The 24,024-nt window shown below is 38.0% G+C and overlaps 1 protein-coding gene across 1 annotated transcript in view; it reads right to left on the reverse strand.

Moving 5' to 3' along the window:
- Nucleotides 1-23,491, reverse strand: part of LOC149445022 (IgGFc-binding protein-like) — a 115,614-nt gene extending 92,123 nt beyond the window's left edge. The window contains exon 1 of the mRNA XM_089654292.1: nt 23,394-23,491. Within this exon, the coding sequence (XP_089510418.1) occupies nt 23,394-23,491 (98 nt within the window). The remainder of the gene's footprint in view (nt 1-23,393) is intronic.
- Nucleotides 23,492-24,024: the final 533 nt, after the last annotated feature.

A 24,024-nucleotide genomic window follows, 5' to 3' on the forward strand; every position in this document is an offset into this window, starting at 1 on the left:
AAGTTTACATACCTGGAATGTTTGGCCTTGGTACAGATACACAAGGTGACAGACACAGATTTAAATTGAAATGAAAGTTTAATTTCGCACATCTGCAGCTTTAAATTGCAATTACAGTCTGTGTATAAATAGTTGAAGAGTTTGTTAGCTCTTACATGGATGCACTGAGCAGGCTAGATACTGAGTCATGAGGAAATGAAAAGAACTGTCAAAAGACCTGTGTAACAAGGTAATGAGCACAACTGTACATGTTGGACTTGGAGTGTTTCAAATAATACGTAGGTATGTCATGAAGATGATCCTGTAAGCACCTCTCTATTGTTCTAACTGAACATAAGGACATCATTGATGTACCTGTACCAGGAAATAATCCTGGACAGGCACACTGATGATGCCCCTCCACCAGCAAATAGCCAGGTCTCCCAAGTAGATATTAACATGGGCTGGAGCATGGACATGGCCATGCCCTGGGCCTGACAATAACTTTTTCCATTAAATTGAAACTTATTGTGTATGCCAACAAAAATTCTAACTACTTCACAATAAATTCTTTATGAGTCTGTTTACCTACTGCTCTACATTTCAAGATTTTATCAATGATGTGTAAACCTTTCTCATGAGGTATAGAGGAGTATAAACCTTCTATATTTAAGATGACCAGCAAGGTATTTACCGGTAAAGTTATGTCAAGTAATAAAGTCAAAAGATGCAAAGTATCTTTAACATATAAAAATGGTAGCAAACAAGAGATTGTAAAACTTTTTCAACATATTCACCTATCCTTTCAGTGAGTGACCCATTCACAGAAATAATTGGGGGAGGAGGGGGGCACTCACTGAAGTGCATAAGAACTGGCACCCTCATGGACATACTCCAAAGGCACACAAGTCCATCATTTGCTCAGAGTTTCTTTGAAAGTTATTTATTTTAATGATTAAAATCACAATCTGTTGTTTAATTCAGTGGGGATCACCTTGTTAACATTATATATGCAATATACAGATACAATTGAGTTATTTAAAGTAAAAGAGAGAGAGGGGGTCATTTATGTGGTCTTTATTTTAATTTGGTTTTGTGTATTGACATTATATTCTGGTATATGCTGAACCTTTGTTTTAATAAAGTAAAATATATTATATAGCAACCTGGCGAAATACTGGATCATGGAAGTTTGATGTAAGTGTTACATATTCTACCAATTGTGTTTAAGGTACAAATACTTAAAGGGAGGTTGAATCCAAACCACATTTTTATTGTAGAATTTTGTGATGTGCTAATACCGGATACTCCCTCCTATATGGGTCAGAAATAGTGATTTATTTACATAAACAGCAACTAGTATCTATCTTTGTCTGTGCTTTGGGGTTTTCATCTTAAGGTTCAAAACAGTTGTGTAAAGCCTAAGCATTGCTAAACATATAATGTAATAACAAAATCTTTTATCATCCGAAATAAAGGCAACATTACAAAAGAATAAAACTTGAGACATTCTGTGATTTCTTACACAGATAGCTAAGGTGTGTGCCAGTTGAACTCCAATAAAATGTTTATTACCTGATATGAATAATCTTAAATTACTATATGATGGTACTAAAGGTGTTCCCTGGGATCTTCTTTGACGTCAAAACTTTATCTAATACCCTTGCACTGTTCCTTATATCCACCCATACAATGACCGATACTGACCTCTAATTGTATAGGCGTAGCATGATAGAATTCACAGATGTTTTTATCATTTTAACCACTGTTAAGTTTAAAGTTCAGGTAATTCTTCACCTTTTCACTTTTAGAGGTTTTAAGCTAGCTAAGCAAGTATTTGATTTATATTACTGTGAGTCTTTTTATTCAAGTATGTAGTGGTATTCAAGTGTTCAGCTTTTATGAGTATTACAAATACTGCTACTGCCAAATATACTAAGAGGCCAAAGCATTCTTTTGGGAGATGTTCTCTCCACATGTCTCAATCTCATAATTCCATGCCTTAAAAGAGAAATCTACTTTCATTAAAAAAAATAATACAACATACAGTACACTTAATATTAGTAAAACTGATCTTCCTTTTTCAATCTGTAGCTGATATGTTTTTTAAAACTCTCCAAAACTCTAGACGATTGCTTTGGAAAGATAGTTAAAAGATAGTTATGAAAGATAGTTAAACTTGGGCAGGACCATCATCTTCAATAAATTGATAAGGCCTATTAAATTTAATGAAAGATCTGACCAATTCTGACACTGCTCCCGCAGGAGTGACAGAAGGTTATGGCTGAGAAAGTGGCTCACATCCCTGGTTACCTGCATTCCCAGATACTAGAATTCTTCTACCCAAGAAAGCTTGGTGGGGCTAGTCCAACTACGGGCACTGTCATCAAGTGCAAAAAGTCAGGCTTTAGCCCAATTGATACGTATACTCGAAAAAGAGCTGTAGGTATCAAATAGCTCCAGGGCTGCAGAGAGTGATGTTCCAGCGTCATTTAGATAAAGAAGGGCATCATCTGCGTACAGGGACAGCTTCTCTTTCAAAGCGCCCCCCCCAAACAGTTTACCAGTTCTTAGATGCAATGGATGTATTTTTTAGTGTTTTTTTAGGCTTTCTCTTTTCATGTTGTGATCCAGCCAGCAATTCTTTTGTGCTTTCGAAAAAACAAGCTCTCCAGCAGAATGTATTGGTTTGCATGGATGAGACAAAAATTGTTTGCTGTACCTGATTATATAGTATTAGCTGGAGTTAGCTTCACTTTGTTATTGTAGTTAAACCTGCTAATATATTTAGCACTCCCCTCCCCCACAGACTGACAGCTGTGCCTCCTGTGCTTATTCATCCAGAGTTATGTTTCCTTAATCCAGATCACCAGATATGGACAGAGGGAAAAAGCCAAAGAAGAGAAACCTGATGCAGCCACCACTTCTAATGATTGGTAAGGTGCAATATAATACATTTGTGGTGTAGGGTTTAATGCCACTTGGTTGAAGATATATACATTAGCACAGCTGTACTGTTAGCAGCAGTACTAATTTCTGCTGTCTTCAGGCAGTGCAAAAGAAAAATCATAGTTTATCACTACCAGAACCAGCAAATACCAGAGTATACCTATATGAAGAATGTAAAAGGAGGGCACAGGTATTTGGGCCCGCCTCCATGGGTTTTCCTCTACAGCGCCTCTATCCGGGGGGGGGGGGGTAAATGTGAAAATAGGGCACATTGTCTCTTTAAAATTAAAGAAAATTCAAGAAAAATTAGCCAATAGGAATTTTTGGAAGCTTCTGAAAAGCTACCCTCCCTCCCATTGTCACTGGCTCTTTATGTGGTTTGGTCACCCTGAATTCCTAGGAGGGACATTTCTGTTAATTTTATTTAAATGTGGCTTGAGTTCTCATAACTGAGCTTATATTGATTATTTACTTTGTTTATGGTTGAATAATAAATAAATAATGCATTAATTGATGTTTGAGCTTGAAACAATTAAGTGCCGTGGCAATTAATTTGCTATCATTTTTGTGTGTTGTATCTTTATTTATGGTTGTATTTGGGGAACAATTTTTTATTTGGGGCGATGACTGCTTGCAATCCCATGTATGATGATTGTTGTATTAAGCCATATCCAGAAACTAAGTACCTTGGCCCTTTTCTGCCAATAAAAAGCATTAAGTCTGTTTAGGTTGGAAGAGCAAGGCCACAGCTTTTATGGTTTTACACAGCTTATTAATACCAAACATAACTGCAAGAAACAAACATATTGCTAATAGCACAAACTAGTAGAACATAGATCAGTGGCTTGTTCTAACCATTAGTCTTAAACAGACGTCACTCAGATGTCCAACCTCCCAACTAACCAAAGTCCACTGATGCCATCAATCTGAGCCCTTATTGCTTGCTTGATAAAAATGGTTAAAAGGTTTCAACACAATGACCTATTTTCAATATAATTTCACAAAAACATGAAACAGCGAAAGGTACTTGTTGAACTTATTTGTGATCACCAGTAAAATTGATGTAAGATAAGTTTTCGCTTGAATCGTACCTATTATAGTTAGCCTCAGCTAATTAATTAATCTGTTAATTGACTCTTGCTTGTTCCTAAATACCGAATTAATTAAGTACACATTAGAAGAGATTTACTAAAATTGGAGAGTGCAAAATCTGGTGCAGCTCTGCATAAAAACCAACCAGCTTCCAATTTTTTTTTTGTCAAAGCCCAAATGAACAAGCTGAAGCCAGAAGCTGACTGACTGAGCTGCACCAGATTTTGCACTCTCCAGTATTAGTAAATTAACCCCAGTATGATATACAGGGGTTGTTTTACTAAAGAAGCAAATAATATTCACCTAGGAAGGTGAATGTTCACTTATCTTACCAAATAAAGTGAAGTTGTGTTCCCTTTGAAAACCCATTTACGTGCAGGATAATATACAAAAAAGGTTTTGTTTTGCATGATTGGATTATTGACATGTACACAGCTTTACTGTGTTTCCTAATTAAATGCTTTCTTTGATAATCAGGGGCGGACTGACCATTTGGAAACTTGGGCACTGCCCGAGGGCCCGGGGTCAGTAGGGGGCCCCATGAGATGCCCCTGGTACCTTTTTCATAGGCTTTTTTGAGTTTGAGCAAGGACACAGGGGCCCCATGATCCCCTATTACCCGGGGGCCCCATGAGTTGTCAGTCCACCCCTGTTGATAATAAATGGGAGCATCATTAGAATATTGAGACATTTGTTGAAATTTTGCCATTTTAGGAAAACACATTGGAGTCAATGAGGAAGGCTAAATTACTGTGAGATGGCTTTAAAGATGCAATGGGATCTTAATGCATCCTGATCTGAAAATATGTAATGTCTGCTTATCCCTAGTTAACACTTATTACTTCTATAGCAAATCAAACCTACAAAATCACCATTGGAAAACAATGCCAGCAAGCCTGTGTCTTTTGGTTTGGCGTATTTGAGTTTTAACTGTTTCTTAGTTTCTCCTATTGTATTAAATTAAAAACTACAGACTTCCAAATAATGAGATTTTTTTCCCACCACACACTATATAGCTGTCACATTTGTAATATTCTCCATTAACCTTATAGTGCAGCTAAGGATGACTAAATCCATATGGTATTTAGGAATCCAGGCAATGATATGTATAACTTTAGTATTCAGATGTTAGAAGACAGATCTACATACATATACAAAAGAATGAAAATATCTACAATGAACAGGTTCACTAATGAATGCCTCAAAAATTTAATTTCCTACTCATGTGATTGGCTCACTGATTTTCCCAGAAGCCTGCCGTAAGAAACAAGTCAGATTTTAAGAAAATACTGCAAATAAAATTTCATTTTTGCTGAAAGGGCTCTTCACTTACAATATTGCACCAATACCCAGTGTTAAAGCAGCATCTAAGCAGCATTTATGAAGCCTCATGACCGCCTTTCAATTCTGGCCATGAATATTACAATGGGTACCACTCAGTGCAGTACACACAGGCGCAATAGTATTTGTGTTAAAAATTAAGTAGCATGTTGCTTTCATGAAGAAATGACGCTTTCAGCTGCCTCCATGAATTTCAATGGCAAAATGCTGTGATTTATAAATTATTTGCTGGGTGCTAGGGGAGAGGTAGTGTATTCTGTATCCCAGAATACCTGGGAAATACTAGAGAACTAAGACTGAGTAGCTCCAGCCTCTTCTTGTTTGTACAGAGCAGCCATGTGGTAACACTATTTGCTTCTGTATGCGGGCAAAAGCATCAAGTCAGCCAGAAATCCTGACAATGCCAGCTAGGAGCAGAGGCACTGGGAATTACTGTCAGTGGCAAAGCTTTTTCTGTCAGCAAAGTGTCGTTGCCAGCAAAAGTCAGTGCCAGCAAGTGATTGTGACAATCTTTCCATGATCATCTTGTGTTGGACCAAGCAAAGTGTCAAAGAGATCAAAGTATATTAGTCCAGTTTGCAGAGAAATAAAAAAAAGCCTGCTATCACACTACAACCTAACCACACCTCTGAGTAGATTTCCTCTACATCTCTTCCCCTTTAACCTCTTGCCCTCCGGAAGATATACCTCCCTTCATGACCAGGACATTTTTTGCTATTCAGCACTGCACTATTTCATCTGGTAATTGCGCAGTCATGCAATGCTGTACCCAAACAAACTTTATGTCCCTTTTTTCACACAAATAGAGCTCTAGTTTGGTGATATTTGATCACCACTGGGTTTTTATTTTTTTGTGATATAAATGAAAAAAAAAATAATTTTGTTTTTAAAAAATTATATTTTTTACTTTTGGATATAAAAAATATATATTAAACTCAAAGTTAGTCATAAATTTAGGACAAAATGATCATAGTAGTGTAGGGTACATTCTTTGTTGTAGATACTATGATTCCCAAATACGAGGATACTTTTGAATTTTTGATACTATTGTTGTTTTATGAAGAATATGAATTTATGTTTTCGTATTAATAATATTTTATAAGTATTGATCCGACAATTCGTTCCCATGTTGGCAAGCGGGTATAAATTGCTGTGTTGTAGATGTAGAGATGTTCATCCTTCCACTCCGTGAAGACGATGGATAACGAAACGCGTAGAGTGGAGCTTCGGACTAACGTCACTACGTTCTGTAAGAGGCTGTCGTTTCGACTTTCTATGGTTTTAAATGAAATGTGTTTGTTGCTAGTGTCAGCTATGACACTGTTCCATGTGAATGGATTATGATGAGTTTTTACAAATAAACGTGTCATACGGTATCACACGATCGTTTGTTTTTCTTTTCTTTTCTGAGCCTGTGTATGAAGTTCTTGGAATTCGGTCTGGAAGATTTCGCTGCTGAGTTTATAGATCTGCAGAGTATTGCTCCCAGAGATGATAAATACGTGTCTGGATATCTGAGTCTCCCTGATTTGCAATATACTACATCAACAAGCTGAGAGAGGAATAATTTGAAAAGCTGGTCACCGCTGAGTCTACCTGCAGAGTATTGCTCCCAGAGCAAACAACTGCAATTGCTGGTTTATAATTTAACTGGCAATTTGCTCTAGTGAGTTTATTCATTTCTGTTGGTGGTGGATTTGCACAAATCTGTTTTTATGGTGATGGACATTTTTCACTGTTGATGGAAAGAGACATTTCTTAGAGACATTTTTTTGGTCATTTAATTTTTTCACTGTTTCATTTATCACTGTTTGATTTGGACATTTAATTTGATAGTGCTACCTTTTTTGTTTTATGTATTCTGCTACATGTCTTTGGTAAAAGAAATCCAAATACATGTATATTAATTGGTTTGTTTGAAAGTTATAGCATCTACAAACTATGGTATATATTGGAATCTATGCAGCTTTTACTTTCTGACTGCCTATTACATTTCTTGGGGTGCTAAATACCAGGGCAGTACAAAAACCTGCCAAATTACTCTTTTTTGGAAAGTAGTCACCCCAAGGAATTTACTGAGAGGTATCTTGAGTCCATGGAAACTTTTATTTTTTGCCACAAATGTTTGGAAAATTACTTTTGTTTTTTTTACACAAATTTGTCAGTTAAATGATATATTGCCCATGCATGCCATGGGTATATGTGTAATAACACCCCAAATCAAATTGGAATAACACCCCAAACTTTTGGAAAATGACTTTTTTTTTACACACATTTGTCAGTTAAATGATATATTGCTCATGCATGCCATGGGTATATGTGGAATAACACCCCAAACCACATTCTGTTCCTTCTTTCGAGTATGGGGATACCACATGTGAGAGACTTTTTGGCAGCCTAGCCACATACTGGCCCCCAAAATCCAATGACCACCTCCAGGCTTTCAAAGGGCATATTTCCTCATATCACTTCCTCACTACCTATAACAGTTTAGAGGCCCTAAAATGCCAGGATAGTACAAACACCCCCCAAATGATCCCTTTTTGGAAAGTAGACACCCCAAGAAATTTTATAAGAGGCATGATGAGTATTTTGCAGATATCATTTTTGTTACAGGGTTTTGAAAATGAATAAAAGAAAAGAAAAAATACATTTTCATTTTCTTTCTTCGTTTTACAAAAACCTGTGGCAACAAATGAGATCTGCAAACTACTCACCATGCCTGTTAGCAAATACATTGGAGTTTCTACTTTACAAAAAGGGGTCATTTGGGAGGGTGCTTCTACTATCCTGGCATTTCAGGGCCAGCATTAGAAGCCTTTGCCAGACATCACCCACTTTTCTAACCACTTGAAGGCCAAGTCTTTCTGACACTTTTTGTTTTCTTGAAAAAACTGTTTTTTTGCTAGATAATTACTTTTAACTCCCACACAGTATATATTTTTAAAGCAGAGGCCCTAGAGAATAAAACAGTGGTTGTTGAAATTATTTATGTCACACAGTATTTGCACAGCAATTTTTCAAATGCAAATTTGTTTGGAAATAATACACTCTTAGAATTTTAATGCACAAAAACACAATATATTGACCAATTATTTGATAAGATATAAAAGATGATGTTATGCTGAGTAAATGGATACCAAACATGACATGCTTTAAAAATGTGCGCGCCCATGCAATGGCAACAAATTGCTTACATTTGTAATATTCATAAGTGACGCTTTAAAATCCTTTGCAGGTCACCACTTCAAATTGACACAGGAGGTCTAGTGCTAGAATTATTGCCCTTGTTCTGACGTTCATGGTGATACCTCACATGCATGGTGCAATCTCTGTTTACATACTGCCATGGGACTGCCACTTGTGTTTGCCTGTAGTGCTGTCAGCGAACGGGACTGATTCTGGTAACACTGTGTTTTTGGGGACACTATACAAAGGAGGCACTAGTATAGTTCTGTTTATGATCAATATAATGATCTGTACAAACACTATACTGGTAATGGTGGTGATCAGCAACCTATAGTATGAGTGCGATATTGTGAGGGCAATGTAACGCTAGCTGACCCTAGCTGAGAGGGGTGCTAACTGACCCTGACACTATCTCATGTCACTAGTGGCAGTAATACAGTGATCAGTGAAAAATTCTATATACTGTACTAAAGGCACTGGCTGGGTGATGGGGTTAATAGGGGTGATGAAAGAGTTAAATGCTAATCTAACGTGCGTGTATATAGTGCTTTTAGTGTCGTGTTTGTTCTTCTCTCCCTGGACTGCATAGGGAGCAGTGGGAGTTGCATGTATGTGCAAGCACACAGAAATAGAAAGCGACGTAAGAGTACATCGCTTTGCCCAGAACTGCCACTTGCCCACACATTGTTGGTGGGCGGGCAGCAAGTAAATAAATAAATAAACACATTTCTCTCAATAACTTTTTAAAACATTTTTAAATTTTTTTAAAAATTATTTTTCTTTTTTTTACTATTTTTATTTTTAAATATTTTCATCAAAGTTCTGCAATGTTACCATGGCAATATTGTACTAATCTGGGGGCTGATCAGGGATTTTATTTTTACACTTTGCATTGCATGAGCAATGTAGATCATTGCTCTGCAGTGCAAAGCTTGCTTTGAACTGTCATGAATGTGTTAAGTTTATGAAAATTCAATATAATAGTGATCTGTGATCGGCTCCAGCTGGTCACATGATACAGGGCGCTGTGATTGGCTAGTAACAGAAGCAAAACTTTTATGAATCAGATTGATTCATAAAATCTTTGTTGTCATTGTGATCATGTGTGCAGCACCCCCTTGTGTTGGCAAAAGACCATTGGCATTCGGGTACATTGCTGGTCCAGTAGCTGCCGCCCCTGTCACAGTACATTGTGGGCAGACAGCCCGAAAGTGGTTAAGCACTTTCCATGAGAAAAAAATACTTTCATGGGTATTTAACAAGCTTTCTTGATGTTTTTACAACTCTTCTAAAATAACAAAAACATGTCAAAAACGTCATAGATGCTATTGGCACTTTACTGAGTGTCACTTCTTTCTTTATAATCAACACACGTGTGAGCAAGCCCTAAGGGTTAGGTACTTCTAAAGTGATACATATCCTGCAACTTTTCTAATCAGAACACTGAGAATGCACAAGGTGATTATACTTATTCAGATTCAGTATCTAAAAAAAATGGTAAACAAAACACAGAGAACACTTTAGAGCAACAAAAAGGTAGGAATCTACAACATGTTTTGTTGAAATCCTTGCAATGTACAATGATCACCCAAAGAGAAAGATTTTTTTTTCATCAAAAGTGGAGATACCCCTTAAACACTCTGACTAGGCCATTTTTCAACAGGATCCACACTAACCAATTTTTAACAAAAATAAATTACATGACAGTATGTTTATTTCACAGAAAAAGCTCCTAAATATTGTAGCGAGCATGTAAACATTTTTGTCAACAGGACTCATACCCACCATATTTGAATTTTAACACCATTTACTTGTTTCAAACAGTACAGTTTAATACAAGAACATATACCATAACAAATGTGTACATCTATGGTTGTAACAATAGAAATGATATGGTATAGCTTCAAATATATTTATGAGACTTTATTAATAGCACAAGCACAATATTCGCAGAATACAGGAGAGTAGTACAACATCATATCATGCCAATATGCATGCTTATATAATGTCATGTGTTGAGGACCAAAGAATGTATTTTATACAAATTATTAAAAGGTCATTGTATTATGTTTACTCAAATAAATCCACTAATCCTATCAGGTACTGGGGAGAAAATAACATTTTTGGTGGGTATTGTAATGCATCCATTCTAACACTTACATACAAGACTTAAATATATTTGTTGTCATATCAGTATAGAAATCATAGGGTGTGTAGGTCAGTTTAAAAACCAATGACCCGTGCTAGGATCACCACCTTATGTGCAAAATTATTATTATATTTACATACATATGTTTTTAAAATGTTATATGTGTAACTGGCTGCTGCTTCTACATAGGGTTCTGACTAGAGATGAGCGAATTATTCAAAAATTCGATTCGGCTGATTCGCCGAATTTGTGGAATAAATTTGATTTGATGCGAATTTATTCGCTGCGAATTTAACTTATAAAAAGGGTTTCTAGGGTTCAGAGAGCCTTTATATTAGTGCAGAACACTGTACCTTTAATTTAAATGCCCTTGGAGTCTGCTGGGGAAGAGAAATAATACTGTCAGTCAGTATGACATGCAGATGAGTGCCGTCGATCTTAGAATCACCGCACACTTCACTCAGTGTGGCGGTGGAGGCAGCAGCAATGGGAGGCCATACAGCACCCGCGGCAATAGTGGGCAAATCGGACGATTTTTTGCCGATAAAAAATCTGCGCATGAGCAGTGACCTGCAAGAGGAAGACAAAAAGAAGAAAAAGAAGAAGAGGAAGAGGATGAAGAAGAGGATGAAGAAGAAGAAGAGGAAGAAGAGGATGAAAAAGAAGAGGATGAGGAAGAGGAAGAAGAAGAAGAAGAGGATGAGGATGAAGAAGAAGAAGAAGAGGATGAGGATGAGGATGATGAAGAAGAAGCAGAGGAGGATGAGGATGAAGAAGAAGAAGAAGAGGATGAGGATGAAGAAGAAGAAGAAGAGGATGAGGATGAAGAAGAAGAAGAGGATGAGGATGAAGAAGAAGAATAAGAATAAGAGGATGAGGATGAGGAAGAAGAAGAAGAAGAAGAGGATGAGGATGAAGAAGAAGAAGAAGAGGATGAGGATGAAGAAGAGGATGAAGAAGAAGAAGAGGATGATGGTGAGGAAGAAGAAGAAGACGAAGAAGAAGAAGAAGAAGAGGATGATGAAGAAGAAGAAGAAGAAGAAGAGGAGGATGAGGATGAAGAAGAAGAAGAAGAAGAAGAGGATGAGGATGAAGAAGAAGAAGAAGAAGAAGAAGAGGATGAAGAAGAAGAAGAAGAAGAAGAGGATGAGGATGAAGAAAAAGAAGAAGAAGAGGATGAGGATGATGAAGAAGAAGATGAGGATGAAGAAGAAGAAGAAGAAGAGGATGAGGATGAAGAAGAAGAAGAAGAAGAAGAGGATGAGGATGAAGAAGCAGAAGAGGATGAGGAAGAAGAAGAAGAAGAAGAAGAAGAAGAAGAGGATGAGGATGAAGAAGAAGAAGAAGAAGAAGAAGAAGAAGAGGGTGAGGAAGAAGAAGAAGAGGATGAGGATGAAGAAGAAGAAGAGGATGAGGATGAAGAAGAAGAAGAAGAAGAGGATGAGGATGATGAAGAAGAAGAAGAGGATGAAGAGGATGAGGATGAAGAAGAGGATGAGGATGAAGAAGAAGAAGAAGAGGATGATGGTGAGGAAGAAGAAGAAGAAGAAGAAGAGGAAGAGGATGAGGATGAAGAAGAAGAAGAAGAAGAAGAGGATGAGGATGATGAAGAAGAAGAAGAAGAGGATGAGGATGAAGAAGAAGAGGATGAGGATGAAGAAGAAGAAGAAGAGGATGAGGAAGAAGAAGAAGAAGAAGAAGAAGAGGATGCGGATGATGAAGAAGAGGATGAGGATGAAGAAGAAGAAGAGGATGCGGATGAAGAAGAAGAAGAGGATGAGGATGAAGAAGAAGAAGATGAGGAATAATAAGAAGAAGAGGATGAGGATGAAGAAGAAGAGGATGAGGATGAAGAAGAAGAAGAAGAGGATGAGGATGAAGAAGAAGAGGATGAGGATGAAGAAGAAGAATAAGAAGAAGAATAAGAAGAAGAAGAAGAGGATGAGGATGAAGAAGAAGAAGAGGATGAAGAATAAGAAGAAGAAGAAGAAGAAGAAGAAGAAGAAGAGGATGAGGATGAAGAAGAAGAAGAAGAAGAAGAAGAAGAAGAAGAGGATGATGATGAGGATGAAGAAGAAGAAGAGGATGAGGAAGAAGAAGAAGAAGAAGAAGAAGAAGAGGATGAGGATGAAGAAGAAGAAGAGGATGAGGATGATGAAGAAGAAGAAGAGGATGAGAATGAAGAAGAAGAAGAAGAAGAAGATGAGGATGAAGAAGAAGAAGAAGAAGAGGATGAGGAAGAAGAAGAAGATGAGGATGATGAAGAAGAAGAAGAAGAAGAAGATGAGGATGAAGAAGAAGAAGAAGAAGAGGATGAGGATGACGAAGAAGAAGAGGATGAGGGTGAAGAAGAAGAAGAGGATGAGGATGACGAAGAAGAAGAAGATGAGGATGAAGAAGAAGAAGAAGAAGAAGAAGAAGAAGAAGATGAGGATGAAGAAGAAGAAGAAGAGGATGAGGATGAGTATGAAGAAGAATGAGAAAAAGAAGAAGAAGAAGAAGAGGATGAGGATGAAGAAGAGGATGAGGATTAAGAAGAATAAGAGGATGTTGGTGAGGAAGAAGAAGAAGAGGATGAGGATGATGATGAAGAAGAAGAAGAAGAGGAGGAGGATGAGGATGAAGAAAAAAAAAAGAAGAAGAAGAAGCAGAAGAAGAAGAAGAAGAAGAGGATGAAGAAGAAGAAGAGGATGAGGATGAAGAAGAAGAGGATGAGGATGAAGAAGAAGAGAATAAGGATGAAGAAGAGGATGAGGATGAAGAAGAAGAAGAAGAGGAAGAGGATGAGGATGAAGAAGAAGAAGAGGAAGAGGATGAGGATGAAGAAGAAGAAGAAGAGGATGAAGAAGAAGAAGAAGAAGAAGTAGGATGAAAATAAGAAGAATTCTAGTCCAGCAAAAAGTGTATCTGCAGAGAGCTCCGCTATTTCTGACAGTTCTCTGACAGTTCCTTCACATTTACAGCGGTTGAAACATTGTATCTATTTGTTTCCGAATAAAAACATCTGTATCCTAAATGGAAACAAATAGATACAATGTTTCAACCGCTGTAAATGTGAAGGAACTGTCAGAGAACTGTCAGAAATAGCGGAGCTCTGCAGGGACACTTTTTGCCGGCTGTAGAAGGGATGAAAATCGGCCGATCGGGGAAAATTCGATTCGTGCATCCGAAGTTTGCTAATATTCAGATTCGGCGCGAATCAAATTTTTCCTAATATTCGAAACGAATTCCACTTCGCCAGGTTCGATTCGCTCATCTCTAGTTCTGACCCTCAAGAATGTTAAATTGTTTTGGAGTAAGCACTGTCTGTTTAAATCTTATGAGAAAAAAAAATATAAAGAAACAATCCATACATAGTCTGGCTGAAAAAAGAAAAAAGTCCATCCAGTTCAACCAAAAAAAAAAAGGTATAATCCTATATCCACCATTGATCCAGAGGAAGGCAAAAAAAACCCCAGCAAAGCATGATCCAATTTGCTCCTGCAGGGGAAAAAATTCATTCCTGAACCCCCGAGAGGCAATCGGATATTCCCTGGATCAACTGTACCTATAAATGTTAGCAACCCATTTTATTGTGTGTATCTAGGAAACAATCCAGGCCTTTTTTTAAAGCAATCCACTGAGCTGGCCAGGACCAACTCTTGAGGAAGTCTATATCACATTTTCACAGTGGAATAAAGTGTATGCATGTACCATAACATCAAATCTAAACTTTGCCTCTTAATTAAGTGCCTCTTAATTAAGCATTAGCACTTTATAAAGAGGCACTTTATTAAGAGGCATGTATGTATTGTTATTTTATAATTTTATTTTTTATAAGGTTGAAACAGGCAGTGCTTACTCTAAACAATTAAACAGGTGTCTGTGAGTTGCTCTACTTGTTAAATTTTACAAAAGCATTATCTTTATAAGCCAACATTTCTTTCCATATTGACATTGTAGACTAATTCTATGGAATATCTCAGAAAGATCTGGATAATCAGTATGATTTCATTTACAGGCAATCGTCAATTTTGCTGCAAATAAGATATGAGCTACTGTAGTTCTATATTCAGGAGGGTGTACATCAATGTCTTTATTCAAAAGGGCCACTTCTGGGGAAGGTGGCATTTGGATGCCAGTATGACTGAAAATTGTTTTAGTTTCAATAGTCTTTATTGAAAGATTTTATAACAAACATTGTAGGTAAGTACGGTTCATTTTGAGATATGACATTACAGCATAGTAAACAATATTTTCCCACCAATTGGCTGGGGATAGTAATGAAATATATGGTGTTAGCATGCGAGGTATTCTCTGTTTGTTCTGAACCATGTATGGTTGTAGAAGAGGTCTATGGGGGGTGGAGAACAAGGAGCAGGGATAGAGGGGTGGTGAGGAAGGGGAGAGGGAGAGAAGGGTAAATGCACCAATCTAGGCATATGGGTCAAGGCAGGGGTGGACTGACAACTCATGGGGCCCCTGGGCAATAGGGGACCATGGGGCCCCTGTGTCCTTGCCCAAACTCAAAAAATCCTATGAAAAAGGTACCAGGGGCATCTCATGGGGCCCCCTACTGACCCCAGGCCCTCGGGCAGTGCCCAAGTTTCCAAATGGTCAGTCCGCCCCTGGGTCAAGGTATTTTATAGTTATATTGTCAGAATTTTATTATTTAATAATCGAGGTAGATAAAGAAATCTGTGCCAAAAAATAGTAAAAATATATGCCAAAGAATAGGGGCCATCCACCCCCTGGCCACCCCATGCCCCCATGCTTGGGCATATATGCTCTTTTTTAACTTCAGAAGATAAAATCTCATCCAACAGCGCTGCACACACTTATGTATATTCTGAGAGCAAAATCATGTTGCTGTCAGAAAAAACAGATCGGTGCTGCAGCTGAATGGCATTTCTGCAAAGAAAACAGCAATGGTTAACAAAAAAACAGTAACAATATTTTTGTTTTTTCATTTTTCATTTTTTTTTTACCTTTTTATTTCTTTATGTTTTTTTAACTTTTTTAAAAAAAAATTTCTTTTTTAAACTATCAGATGTTAGGGTCTCTCAAAATCCAGTTTTCTGACTACCTAACATCTTTCAAGACCCTGTGTAAATGTGTACCCTAGACTGTGCCGTGCTGTACCCTATACTAATTGTCCACTAGTGTATGGTAGCAACGGAAGCAGTCCTTGAGGCAGGGACCAGGTTGGCCAGGACAGGAGGGGCAAAAAAAGCGGGTCATGCCTAATTCCATGTCTGCTACAGTCACATCTTTTTTGGGGTGTCATTTGAGTTGGGGTACCAGGAATAGCATCAGGAAAATGCTTCTCATGCAGCTGGCTAACTGCATCTGTGTTGGGGGTTTGGGCCTTAGCACCTTCTCGATACAAACGGCCGTGATGATGTCTTTCTGTAATTTTAGGAAGGATCCACTATGTCCAGTTGCTTTGTAAAGCACAAAAGCATTACATAGAGCCAATTGAAATAAACAGACACTTTTGAATTTGGGCTGGCGGCGATAAATTGTTGTGCATGTAAATTGCTTTGATCTACAATCAATGCATACAAATCTTCCATGAAAAGCAGCTCCAACAAATCAAGGGGAGTAGTTAAATTTGCTGTTTCCACCTGAATTCTGGGTTGGGCAGTGAATGGGGGAAGTACAGGTGCTGCAGAATTTGTGGGCTGCCAATCCGGATTTGCAAGCACATCTGGAAGGAGACTATGGGCTCTACGGGCTTGTGTTCGAATTCTTGATGGCTGCGGGACACTACTTGTGTTAGCCACTGCATCAGCTTGTACTGCACTTATTGTTCACGATCACAACGAGAGCGCAAATCATGTATATATACATATATATGATTTTGCGCAGAGAGTCCTTCCTGTAGCAGTATTACTTAAAGTGGTTAAATAGGTTTAGATAGGTTTTTGTTTCTAAATTTTCCAGGTTTCCTATGTACCAATATACAATTAAATACCTCTGTTGCAGAAAAAAAAGATTTCTCCTCAGCCTTATAGAAATCTCCTCCCACACTTCCTGATATTTGTCCTGGTAATTTGGAAGGGAAAGCTGTAAGCAGGAAGTACTTCCGCAGCTGACATCAGTAACACATACCCTGCTCTTGTCCATCCCCTCCAGGAGATTGCTCCCACCCTCCTTTACAGTTACATGCAATCATTGTCAGTGATAGTGATGGGCTGAACAACCCCCGGTTCGGTTCGTGCTTGAACATTCGAACAGACAAAAAGTTCACCGCGAACATCAAACCTAATGCAAGTCAATGGGACTCGAACGTGCAAATTCAAAAGTGCTCATTTTGAAGGCTTATATGCAAGATATTGGCCATAAAGATGGTATGGGGACTCGAGTACTTCCCTGAAGGACATGAATCAGTGAAAAAATGTTTTTGTTTTTCAAAAAGTACCTTTTTAAGGGGGCAGTCATTTTTCATTGCTTAAAGTGAAAAAAAAGAAAAATTCCTTTATCCCTTAAACTAATTGCAAAGTTGCACATCTGCTCAATATATAGAACCTGCTGCAGCAGGAATAACATTTTTTTTGTTTTTAAATGACATGTTTATTTAAAAAAACAGCTTTGGGTCCCCGACCCCCCTCCATACCAGATTTGTTTTTTGTTTTGTTTTTTTGTTATATTATTTTTTTATTATTACCAGAGATTTCACATAAAGAAAGCAATACAAAGAGAACAGGATACTTTTTCACAAAATGATACAACAAGCAAACAAGGAATATGAAATGTTGGGTTTACATATTCTTTAATATGTTAGTCAAGTCCATCTAAAACTGCTAGTCTAACACTATCCTCTCCCCAGACTGACAATGCTGCTGTCTATAGTGTACTAGTGTTTGTTTTTGAGCTTTTTGCATCTCCCTAGCTATCATTTTACCAGGCATTTACTTTTTGGTGGATCCATAATAAAGATGATTCCTGAAGGTGAAAGCTCTGCATATTTTAGCCAAGAGTAGTTGCAATAGTTCCTGTCCAGCATTGGTGCATTCTGTTAGAATTTGTTCTGCTAAGCTTTGCTTGTGTTGCACTTCCAGTCTAGCTATATCCTTCTCAAAGATTCCATCAATCTTTTTGGATTTTAGTGGCTAAAGATAAGAACTCCCCTCTAATATAGCACTTGTGCACTTCCACAATATATTCATTAGTGTCACCTCAGGGGTGTCATTGATTAGAAAGAAGATAGAAAGAGTATACCTTGTTTTAGCCACTACCTCTGTATCAGCCATAAGTCCTCATGCACACTGGGCATTTTAAAAACGCCAGTAGCGTTAGCTGTATTAAGTAACATTAAAAACGCAAGTTTTTCTGCATTTTGTAGCATTTTTGCATTAGCGTTTTTCCGCATTTGCGTTTTTTAGCATTATTTACCCAAAAAACTAAATAAACATTTTTGCTAAATAAAAAAAAATGCCCAAAACGCCATTTGCTGCATTTTCCCAGGGTTTTTCCCATTTACCAGCGTAAGAGTGTTTTTACAGCTAAAACACTCCTCTAGCAACCCACTAGTTCTGTTTTTTTTTCCATTCAAAAAATGCTGATGAAAGCCTACATGTGCATGGGCACATAGGATAACATGATGGGGAGTTTACTGGCTTTAGAAAAAAACACCAAAAGCTAAAAACAGCAGCAGTAAAAATGTCTAGTCTGCATGAGGACTTAAAGTGTTACTAAACTCACAACAGTAAAATCAGTCTGCATATGCAGTAAAGCATGCTGGTTATACTCACTGTGGAACATAAGGGGTCAATCCTCCACATTGTGTAAAAAGGCTGTTTGATTCTGACTTCTCTGGTCCTCCCCTTCTTCCAGTGTCCCCCTCTTATCTGATAAGATATATTGTGTGGAGTCATTCTGCACATACTGTTTGGTGTGTATTGCTAGAGGGTTTTGTTTCTTGGAAGAGCGCATGTGATCAGGGCAGGGCCAATCAGCACTATCCAGACAGAGGTCAGGGGTTCTGCATCCTCCTAGAGCAAAATAAAAATTCCTCCTACAAGCTTTAACCAGTGTTCAGCTGGACACTGATATAACTCACAAGACTGCTGTATACTGCTGATGAGAAAATGTATTTAGCAGTTTATATTTACTAAATAATTGCATTTCCATTTTCTGTGTACCTTGGGAGATCAGATATAGTGAATGCAGGGTCCTGGGTAGTAACACTTTAAGTTTGATTTGAAGGTCCATTTCTTGTGTTTAAATTCTGTGTAAGTCCAAAAGCCATCATGGTTGAGGCAAAAACTATTATAGTGATGTTCTCGATTTTCACCTCAGTCAGTTTAGGGGGGTCTTTTTGAGTTAATAAAATGTATTCTATTCTAGAGTATTTTTTGTGTAAGTTGGAATAGTATCCAAAATCCCCCTTTTAGGTGTATTGTCCTCCATGTATCTATCAAACTCAAGTTTTACAGGTTTTTCAGAATTCCGAAGATAATGAGAATTGGCTGTTCAAAGCATATATGATGGGTTATAGAGGATCATTAATGTCTCCTCCCAGTATCAGAATTCCTTACTGTTTTGTACATAGTGTATAAAGCATGCTTGATTTCTATTAGAGGAGTATACATGTGGCATGGTAAGTGGAGTTGATCTTAATGTTCCCCTTATAAATTTATATCTCCTCCCTGGAGCTTGTAGATTTGCTGTAAGAATACATTGAAGGGACCTGTGGAGAAGTATGGAGACAGGGGCATGGAAACTTTCTGTGTAAAGGGCATTTTGTAACCTTGAGACTTTATTTTTCTTAAAGTGTGCTTCCTGAATTACAGTACATTTAACTTTGTGTCTCTTTAGCTCTCCTAGGTTAACTGTTCTCTTTTTAGATGCATTGAGACCTTTTCTCGTCTCAACCCTTATAGTATTAGCAAGGCAAGGGGAAATTTAAGGAGCAAGAGTTGATAAAGCGATATAACAATGAAAAGGCAATGAGGGTGGGTCTCTCACTCCAGTCTCAAATTTGGGGAATTAGTAGATTAGCGTTTCGGAACAGCTAGGTCTGACATGGACTAATGGAAGATGCAGTTCCAGACCTGGATGATGGAAAGAGGCTTTACCAGACCATGGATGACAGAAGGAGGCAATGGAGGGGGAGGCAAGATATCAGGATTAGGATCAAAGGATGCAGGACCAGAACGAAAAAAGTGAAGTAATGAAAAGAAGCAAATAGCCCCAAAGAGGAAGTCGTTTAGGGTATGGATAGCACCACTAGAAAACACCTAATTAAACACAAAAATATAATAAATCTATAACTAAAAGAACAGTTAAAAAAATCACCCTCAAACAAGGTAAAAAGTGTTTCTTCACTTGACGTCCTCATGGAGCGCTCACCCTTCCACTCTGTGAGGACGTCAAGTGACGAAACACATAGGGTGGAGCCTTGGGGTGACGTCACCATGCCCAATGAGCTGTCGGTGTTGGCTGACACCAAAGCGGGCTTTTTTGAATTTGTGCTGTATACGCTATTCAAGCTTTGACACTACGGAATGTGAGTGTAATTTATGGAATGTTTTTATGAATAACATTGCTGTACAATTTTACACTATTAGTCATCTCTCTCTTCCTTTATGAGTTTGTTTGATGTCAAGAAGATATTAATGTTCATTGAATCGCCTACCAATTGCCAGCCATCTATCTGCAGATCGTTGCTCCCAGAGCGAAAGCGCGTGTTCTGGTTTATAACTTGACCATCATATTGCTCTGGTGAGTTTATATAATTCATCTGGTGGTGGATTTTTCACCGTGTTTTGGGTTTATTTCAAGAATTAACAGTTTGGAGCACTGACGTTTAAGATTACTTATTTTTTTCTCTATCAAGTTGCACATTGCAATTTGATTGATGTTAAAAGCTTTTTTCCATATTTTCTCTACACTTAAGGACACTATTATTGGACATAATTTGATGTTTGGTATTGATTTTTCAGAATGTATATATTTTTTACATGATGCAACTGAACATTTCATTTGTTTGATAAAATAATTTATGATATTTTATTTGCATTTAAAATCATATTTTTGGATTTTAATACACTTTTTCATTTTTTCTTTTTTAATTAATATTTTTTTTCATGTTTTTATGATGGTTCTTTGTTATTATTGATTACTTGTTTAGAGCGCTACCTTTTTTTCTATTTTTGTCACAGAGGAAGTAGCCTTTTTTGAAAGAATTGAAGCCTCAAAAACACTTGATTGGAAATGCCTTTGGGGTGAAAGTAGAGGAGAAAAGTGTCCATTATTTTTCTTAGGGAAATGAGGGAAGATAGCTTGTTAGACAAGTACAGTATTTATGTAGTGTTTTGGCATTGCAAACCTCTTCCTTAAACCTTGCTTATTTAGTATCCAGTGTGTTATATGGTTTTGAAACTGTAATGGTAATCAGCATAGGGTGGAACATTACCTCATTGTCTGATTTAACTCTCTAATGCATGCTACTGTAGTGGGGCCCCATGCAATTCAATGGGAGAGTTTGACAAGAGGTGCTGCTTGTCAAATACTGCACCTCAATTTAAGAATGCCTCAGCCATGAAGGAAGGCTTTGTGGTCATGGTATGTGAACAGCTCTGTCTGGCTGTTTCTTTATAGTTCCGGCGGGAGACCCAGGGGTGGACCACTTTTACTGCTGCACCCCCCATTCCCCAACCCCCTATCTGAAAGAGTGTCAGTTTTCAAATAAATAAACAGGTCATACCCCCAGCGATTTGAAGGACCAAAGATAATTTGTTTGAAAATTGTTTAATTTCAAGTACCACTAGATGGCACAGTCTTTACATAAAGATCTCCTTTCATTCACATGAGTTAAATCACATTAATTGGCAAAGGTTGTAAGCAGTTGAATCTAAAAAAGTGTTGTCAATCTAGTGTATATTATTCTTTTAACTTTTAAACCAACATTAGTTCAGATTGATTAATCTCATGGGCTCTTATAAACGTTCCCATATTTATTTTTGAATTAACTTTTATCCCCTTATCTCCATAAGTAGATATGTGCAATGTGTCTGTATTATTCTCATGTACACTGCTGCTCCTAAAAGTAAGATTAGGAGATTTTGGCAGGTTTTTTTGCCAAAGTCCGTAAACTCAACTCAGTAAAAGCCTATGGGGTTTATTTACTAAACCTGGTTGACTCAGAATCTTGGGCACCTGTGCATGGTAGCGAATCAGCTTCTAACCTCAGCATGTTCAGTTAAGCTTCAGCAATAAAACCTGGAAGCTGATTGGTTTTTATGCAGAAGTGGACAAGATTCTGAGTCAACCAGGTTTAGTAAATAAACCCCTATGTGTCCATGTACACATAGGCTTTTACCAGAGTTTAAGAGCAGCAGAGTTTAGGGGCAGTGAACTATTCTGCCCAAAATACGTTTTAACCCAAAAAATGGCAAACACAGCAAAAACGAATGTAAACGCATGTAAACACTAGCCGCGTTTAGAGCTTAGGCGTTTATTCATGTTGATGGAAAATACTCTGGCCAATCAAATGAATAAATGTCCAAATGCTAAAAATGCGGCTAAATGTGGTATCATGGTTAAACACTTTTTTGCCGCGTTTAGTGTTTTTCCGTTGCCAGAAGAGCTAAACGTCTAGGGGAGTTCATGTGTACATAAGGCCTAATTATCCCTTCTCAATAAAATTGGTAGCTAACAGTAATAAACACAAAGGAAGAGAAAAGCAGAGCAAACCATGTAAAAGGAGGCAAACCATTAATCTCAGCTATTGTGATGATTTATTGAAGAACTTCTGTTCACAGCTCATTGTAGTCTCTCCCAGCAAGCTCTTCTTGTGGCTTTTCGGTCCTCCTTGGTGGTGTGGATCTGAACAATTTCCTGCTGGCTTCATTAGGTGAGTATAGCTGGTTCTGTGTTTTTTTTTCTCCTCAGCGTATGTTGTGGAAACAATTGAGGGGATAAGTCTTCAGAGATGAGTGCGAGTTGAATAAGATCTCTGTATCAGTCCCAGGGGCAAACTGACCATTTGGAAACTCAGGCACTGCCCGAGAGCCCGGGGTCAGTAGGGGGCTCCATGAGATGCCCCTGGTACCTTTTTCATAGGCTTTTTTTGAGTTTGGGCAAGGACACAGGGGCCCAATGATCCCCTATTGCCCGGGGGCCCCATGAGTTGTCAGTCCGCCCCTGATCAGTCCAGAAGCTCCTCTAGTTGAGTGCAGATTTCTTCTAGGTCTTCAGGAGTTCTGAGATTTTCTGTTTTTCCTTGCTTTGTAGCTGTGAGGCAAAAGGAAAATCTCCATCTTTACTGAATCCCCTGTTGTCTCAGTATCTCTAGTATTGGACTGAGAACTCTGTGGTGTTGTAATGTCATTTGTGAGAGGTCTTGGAATAATGTGATCAGTTTCTGCACATACACAGTTGGGTGCCCTTTTCTTGCTTTCTGTAAAATTTCCTCTTTCAGAGGTTTGTAGGCAGAATATGATGCCTCTTAGATTATCTTCTTGCAAGTTGCAGGGTCTTAGGGCAATGTGCGTTCTGGCAAACTCAGTTGATCAGTTTATTGAATCTAACTCTCAGGTATTTTTGGATCTGAACTGAGGGTACTGATTCCAGGATGCCCCGTAATCTAATGTTTGATCTTCTGCCCTTGTTATCTAAGTCTTCTTGATGCCTGTACATCAACATCATGTTTGAATTCTAGGCTGACTGAAGAGTCTGCAGTTCCAAAATGGCATGGTCTCATTACCTTCTTGCTTTCTCCACTAGTTTACTCACCAGCCCTTCAAAATATTTGCTGAGCTCTAGAACCCCTGTAGTTAGCAGATTCTTCATGTCAGCAGCCATATACTGTAAGACAGTTTAGCTCTCGATGGGAACGGTTGTAGATAAAGGAGGGTGTTGGTATCTGGAGCAGTTTTTATTTGTTCTCTTTCAGGCTCCCTGCACACTGGTGTTTTTTTTTAACTCCTATCAGCATTTTGTTTTCTGCTCCTAGAAGCTAAATACTGTTATTCTATGTGTCCATGAACACTACTTTAGGCTACAAGTATTTTTCAAGCTTCGGCATTTAGGAGCAGAAAAAAAAATGTTTTGGGGGGCATTTTTGCAGCAGAAAAGAAATGCTGAATGCTCCTAAATGCTACTGAAAAACTCTTAAGAGCTTTTTTTCTAGTTTTTTTTTCTACATGTGCTGTAAAAATGCTAATAAAATGCTAAATGTAAAAAAAGCATCTGAAAAGCTTAAGAAAAACACTTCCCTATGTATATCTATGTATGTTTGCACACTGAGGAGTTGCACTTGCGGTGCGGTGTAAAAACTCCTGATTGCAGCATCTTTGGGGCATGTTTGGTGAATTAAAGAGAAAACGCTTCTTCCC

Source organism: Staurois parvus, unplaced genomic scaffold (genome assembly GCF_062004578.1).
Source record: "Staurois parvus isolate SC_StPar_1 unplaced genomic scaffold, SC_StPar_1.0 ptg000750l, whole genome shotgun sequence".
Classification (NCBI taxonomy): Eukaryota; Metazoa; Chordata; class Amphibia; order Anura; family Ranidae; genus Staurois; species Staurois parvus.